The following is a 6,000-nucleotide window of genomic DNA, read 5'->3' as shown; positions in this document are numbered from 1 at the left end:
TCCCCTGCCCAAACGGGCACCGCGACAGGGGCGGGCGGGCAGCGCCCTCCCGCTGCCGCCCCCGGCGTGGGGGGGAACCCTCGTGTGTCTGCGGAGGGGCGGGGGGGGGCAGCGGGCGGGGAGCCGGCGGGGGCCGGGCCGGGCCGGGCCGGGGGAGGGTCCCGGCGGGGGGCGGCGGGCGGCGCTGGCAGCCTACCCCCGCGGCGGCGGACGCGGGCCCGGCGGCGGCTGCGGCTGCGGCTCGGGGGCGCCTCGGCCGCGGTCCCTGCGGCGGCTGGCGGCGGCCGGCGGGCCATGGAGGGGAAGAGCCTCAGCCTCGGCGTCCTCAGCCTCGGCGTCCTGCTCCTGGCCGCCGCCGCGGGGGGTGCGGAGCCGCCGCCGAGCTGTGAGGGCGTCCGGAAAGTTTTCCAGCTGCGGCAGCTCGGCCCCCTCAGAGGCATCCCGGAGTCCCCGCGGGCAGGTAAGGGACAGCGTGCGGGGGGCAGAGGCGCAAGGAGCGGCGGGCGCCGGCGCTGCCCTGCCCGGCTGCGGGCACGGCGGGTCGGAGTGTGGTGCCGCGGGCGGCGCCGAGTGGGTGGTGCCGGCGGCGGGGCCGCGGCCCGGCCGGACACCGCGCGTCACCCCCGGACCCGCCGCGACTGTCTCCCTGGCGCCGACCGGGGTTGACGGGGACGTTCTCGGGGCGGGGGGCATGCCCGGCTCCTTCCTCCGGAGAGAAAATGCTCTCCTTGGGGTGTGGGCTCGGCACAAACTGGAGCCCCCCCCCCCCCCCCCCCCCCCGCCCTCCCTAAAATCCCCCTGTACCCCCTTCCACGCCGCGCAGAGAGAGCCGGCTTGAGCTGCGGGGTCACCCTGCTTGGAGCCGCCCGTGGGCAGGCACGGACACATCGGGCCGGAGCAGCGCCCGGGGGAAGGGGAGAGCCGCCGAACTGCGCCTTGGGCTGGTGGAGTTACTCCTGTGTGAAACGAGAACGATTTACACCGCTGCAGGCGGTGGATCTGCATGTTTTTTCTACTGGATGCCAGCCTGTCGCTGTAGTTGCCTAAAATTCCCGGGAAAGTAATGTCTTAATGGCAATTCGAGTACATCCTAGCATTTATATCAACAGTGAAACTTTTTTTTATGCAGGTACCGAATGACATTGCAAAGCATGTATGTAATAAAACGTACCTTCCCAGATTTGGGGTTTGATTCCAGCCTCGTGAGAACCTCACTTGATTTCTGTGGTGCTAATCACAAAATTAAAACGCAGATGTTTTCGTGGTCAGCATATAGGGTTGGAAAATACTTTTTTTTTTTTTTTACACACATTTCTGTAAAGAGTGTTCATGTTTAGATGACAAGTTAACTAATAAATGGGACTCAGTGCTTTCCTGACAGAAAATTACTTTACAATGCAACAAAAACTGAATTAACATCCCTCTCACTTTAAAGTATCAATAGCCTGTTCCTTTTTTTTTAAATAATCTGTGTAGTTTTTATTGACTCTGCAAATTGAGATAAAGCATACCATGTTCATTCCTGAAGAAATCACTTCAAAATACAGCTTTTTAATGACTAATTTTAAACATAACAGATAATCCTAAACTTAACACACTTAATAGTGCAATGTGCAGTTTACAAATCAAAGTACTCTATTTAGGTTACCAGTACGTTTGAACAACATGCATTGTCTTCTTACATTGTCCTTAGCTAAGTATTTTATTACTGTCTTCACTAAAAAGAAAATAAGCACTTTAATTGGAAAGCCTGATTAAATAGGTACTGTGCAAATGAAGGTGTCTGGAAAGTGAAATCTGAGTCAAAGCCCTCTCAGTGATTTAATTTTTTTGTGCTGATTATTTGTGTGAATAACATCAGTATGAATAATATGGTATCAGTTTATGTTCTCATTCTGTAGTCTAGCGTAACTATTATACTTTCTCTGCCACTGTCATTTATTTTCATGCCATACATTCACTTGCATACTGGGGATAGGGAGAAAACACATTGCCTCAAGAGGAAAGAACTACGGTACCTTATGTATGTTTCTGCTGCCCTGCTCTCTGATTTCCTCCCTTCCCCTATAATATTTTTATAACACCACTCTAATTTTTTTTTTTTCTTTTGATTTTTCTGTATTTCCTGTCCCTGAAGCAAAAGCCGGTTTTGAATTATAAGAGTAATAAAAGAATTCCTTTCTTTGCTGCTGCCCCAGCAAGCGGCGGTCAGCAGGAGGTGCGGCACAGCTGCGTGGTCAGCAGCCTTTCACTCTTTGAAGGAATTGCATTGCTGAGGGCAGTCCAGAAAACACCAGCCCTCAAGGAGCCGAGTACAAGTGTCAGAGTTCTCGCTCGGAGTAGCTTTGATGTCAGAGGTACATGAAACAAACAATTGTGAACCGTGAAATCTATCCAGAATTTGAGATGACAAGAAAATGAGCGTTAGTGAGTGTTTTAGAAGGTTTAGGTGTGATTAAAGGTATTTGTAGGCTGGAAACATAATGTGAAGAGGAAAGAAATGTCACTTTTGCTACTGATCTTCTATATTAAGCCTTCTTTTGAGGCAAGAGATGAAAAATACTTTAAAATTTTTCTGATGGCACTTAGAAGTGTGTGTGTAATACACACATAAACACTTTCAGTAGGTGTCCGCTTGTGGAAGTAGGTGTCAAAGCTGCCTTTATAAGGTTTAATTCAGTTTCTTGAATGTAGGCATCGGTCACCATCTGAGTTTCCCTAGAGTGTCTGGGATATCCCCACGGTGCTGGCAGATGCAATACCTCTGGGAGACTCACATCGTTCTGGGGTGGCGGTGGGTGGGATACCTCTGGCATCTCAGATGCTCCCTTGTGGGCATCTGCACTGCACGGTCAGTGCAGCCAGTGGCGTCTAGGAGCTACTGGGCTATCAAATGTTAAGGAGTCGACTTCAGAGCGAGCTGCCTAGGTCCTCTGTCTCTACTGTGTTGCCTACATTTCTTTATTTTGGTGGTACCTTAGACCTAGCTTGTATAAGGACACCTTCATTTAAATGTCATAAACTGAACCACACCTTTTACGTGGGGAAGGATCACTAGCTGACAAAGTGTGCGGATGTTAGTTGGTGTATGGATTTATATACAGTAGAAGGCTACCTCTACAGTTAATAAAATTACAGGGATGAAGTTGGTTTATATTGGCCTTGTTTTCATTGCATATTGTGATGGTTTAGCCCCTGCCGGGGTCTGAGACCACGCGGCCGCTGCCCCTCCCCCACAAAGGGAGTGAAATACAAAGCCCCAAGACTGAAATAAGGAAAGGTTTAATACAACAGTGCAATAGCAACACAACCAACAACAACAATAACAATAACAGTAATAGTGATAGCAGTGAACAGAGCAAAATAGCTACCAAATACAGCAGTGGGAAGTACGATGTACAAAACCACGAGTGCAGGAAAAAATGTGACCTGCCAGGATGTGACGTCGGAATAACCCGGCTAGAGCTCCCCCCCACTGCTGGGGAAACTTAACCCTATCCTGGTTAAACCAGGACACATATATAAAAATAAATGACTCTAGCATTCACAATTGTATTTTTTCCTCTTAGTGGTAATAAAAGCTAAACACTCTTGTATGAGTAAATCATGCAAATTGTAATTTTCTTTCATTCAGGGTCTGCCATGTGTCCATATTTTGGATATAGGTTAGCTAAAAAAACTATGCATTATTTTATGTAATTAGTTTTGCAGCTATTGAATGTAGTTCATGTATCTTTAAAGGAGCAAAAATACCTCTATCATCATATGCAAAAATGCCAGATATACGCACAAAGGTGATTTTGGGGGATATAGGAACCATAAATTTGAGTTTGTTGTTATCACCCACATAACACAGGATATCATGGTGTTGAAATTGGCAACTAATAATCAAGGTAAATGAATATCTTTAACAAAACCAAGATTTTTATTGCTACCCCCATCGATGAAGAAACTTGACTAACTGTGCTCAATCTTTATAGTACTGATCTGTGAACTATAGTACAGATTTATGCTCAGCCCCATCACATGGTATACTGAAACATTTATCACTTTCATACTGATTTTAAATGTTAGTTGCAAAGATACTTTGTTTTTCCTATCTGGTTCTATTCTATGAGTGCAGTGTTGTTGGGACCCTACAGAAAAACCTCAATAATTAAAAATCCTAAAAGATCCTTTTAATTGAACGGAGACTCAAACAATATGCAAAGCATGAATTACATATAAAAAGGCCTCAAAAGGCCTGGTTTTTTTTTTTTAATTTTACTTTTTTTGATCTGTATGACTTGGATTATTAAAAAAAAATTGTTTTCTGGAAAATACTTCTTTTTACATATCTTTATTTCCTATGCTCAATTTCTGGTATTGTAACCTAAACAACCTTCTGGAAGATTTCCACTCTTTTTTCCCATGTATGCTAGTAAAGCTAGAGCTTTTAGCTGATTTCAGTAGCTTAATTTTCAGAAAGCTAAAGTGGGAGCTCTCAACTCTCCTTGTTCTCTTGGTTGCAAGTAAGACTTTTTCTCTGGTCTCCTTCTCTCAGAATCCGTAGAACAGCAGAATAGGATGGACAGTAAGCCAGTCACCCTTGCCTTCTTGACAAAGGGCTTCCAGTAGGTACATCAGTGAACAAACTGTCAGGCTTCTGTTTGCACCAAAAAGCTGAATTCCGTGGCTTATAGAAAAATGTTACATTTGCTGGAACTGTAGAATTGAACAGTTACCAATGAAGTAGAAAAAAGTGCTGGAGATATTTTTCGACATTCTCAGCAGGTTTTCTTTGGTTGTGGGTTGTTTGGTTTTTTTTTCAGGAATCAATCTAGTTTTCTTTTCAGCAGCATTTGTGAGGTCATGTATGCAGTTGTGAGAACAAGAAGCATAAAAAAGAGTGAAGACTGTGTGATTAGTATAAATTTTGTTGCAAAGGCTTTTTGATGGAGAATAAATGAGACAAACTATGCTTGAAGGATGATATAGTCTCAGAAAAAGTTGGTGTGTAATACTCTCTTGTTAATTCAAGTTAAAATATTCTTGCAATGCAGTTTAAAGTAACAACAGAGGTAAGTTTAAAATCCGGAGCCGATTACTTTGATGCAACTCCAAGATCATATTTGAATTTTAATTTGGATTTCTAGTATGATTTACATTCAGGTAATTTGGATTTTGGTTCTATCTGAAATCAAATCAAGAATTTTTTTTCTTTTCGGTGTGTGCAGGCAGGGGCACTTCTAATTACTCTATTGGTCTATCTGACATTTAGATTTCTGGAAAAGGACTTAGACAAAAAGCAAGTTGCTCTGTCATATCTGTTACTGATGTTCATTGTAGGCAACGTCTGTTTTTGTAAGGACCATTGCCTACAGCGTAATTTTTTGTGTGTCTGAACCAACATACACTGTTGGTTCCTGCATGCAAGTAGTATTTCACCTCTGAATCCACAAAATGATCACTGAAACAATTAACATTTGAGATTAAAACCAACAGAATAATGGGTTCAACTACGTAGCAGCTTCCCTATCTCTATCTCCCATGTTTCACCTTCTCTAGGAAGTCAGCAGTGCTCAGTAGCCATAGGACTTGCTCTGTCCGGGATGACCTGAAAGGTGGCGTCCATACTGCTAAACAGAGGATAGGGAACCACTCGTGCTGAGTGGGATAGGTTGGCTCATGTCTACATTGCTTAAGGCTGGTATCCGGTAGAAGGGACTGTCTGTCCTCACTTGATGGGGGTTTGCCCTTGAGTCTTCTCTAGATCCAGTGTGATGCTCTTGTAATGCCAGGGCACTGTGGATTTTTAGGGTTCCTTTCCCCCGCAATTCAAGCAGTCTTGAAAATAGGAAGGCTGTTTGCAGGCAGTGAGTGTAGTGTAACGTTCTGTGCCATGAGCTGTAGCGTGGGTGTGCTGAGGGATGCCCTTACCTTGCTAGAGTGCCTGCTAATAGGAGAATGGTCTTTGAAGATATTAGGAAGGACCCAAACCTGTACTACAGTGTTGCCTAT

The 6,000-nt window shown here is 45.2% G+C and overlaps 1 protein-coding gene across 1 annotated transcript in view; it reads left to right on the top strand.

Annotated features, from left to right (window-relative positions):
• Positions 1 to 294: 294 nt before the first annotated feature.
• The window catches only part of GPC5 (glypican 5), a 751,613-nt gene continuing 745,907 nt past the window's right edge, over positions 295 to 6,000 (top strand). Inside the window, exon 1 of the mRNA XM_074859431.1 lies at positions 295 to 460. Coding sequence (XP_074715532.1) covers positions 295 to 460 — 166 coding nt within the window. The remainder of the gene's footprint in view (positions 461 to 6,000) is intronic.

This window comes from Strix uralensis, chromosome 2 (assembly GCF_047716275.1).
Source record: "Strix uralensis isolate ZFMK-TIS-50842 chromosome 2, bStrUra1, whole genome shotgun sequence".
NCBI classification, from domain to species: domain Eukaryota; kingdom Metazoa; phylum Chordata; class Aves; order Strigiformes; family Strigidae; genus Strix; species Strix uralensis.
This window is presented reverse-complemented; position numbering and strand designations above follow the sequence as displayed.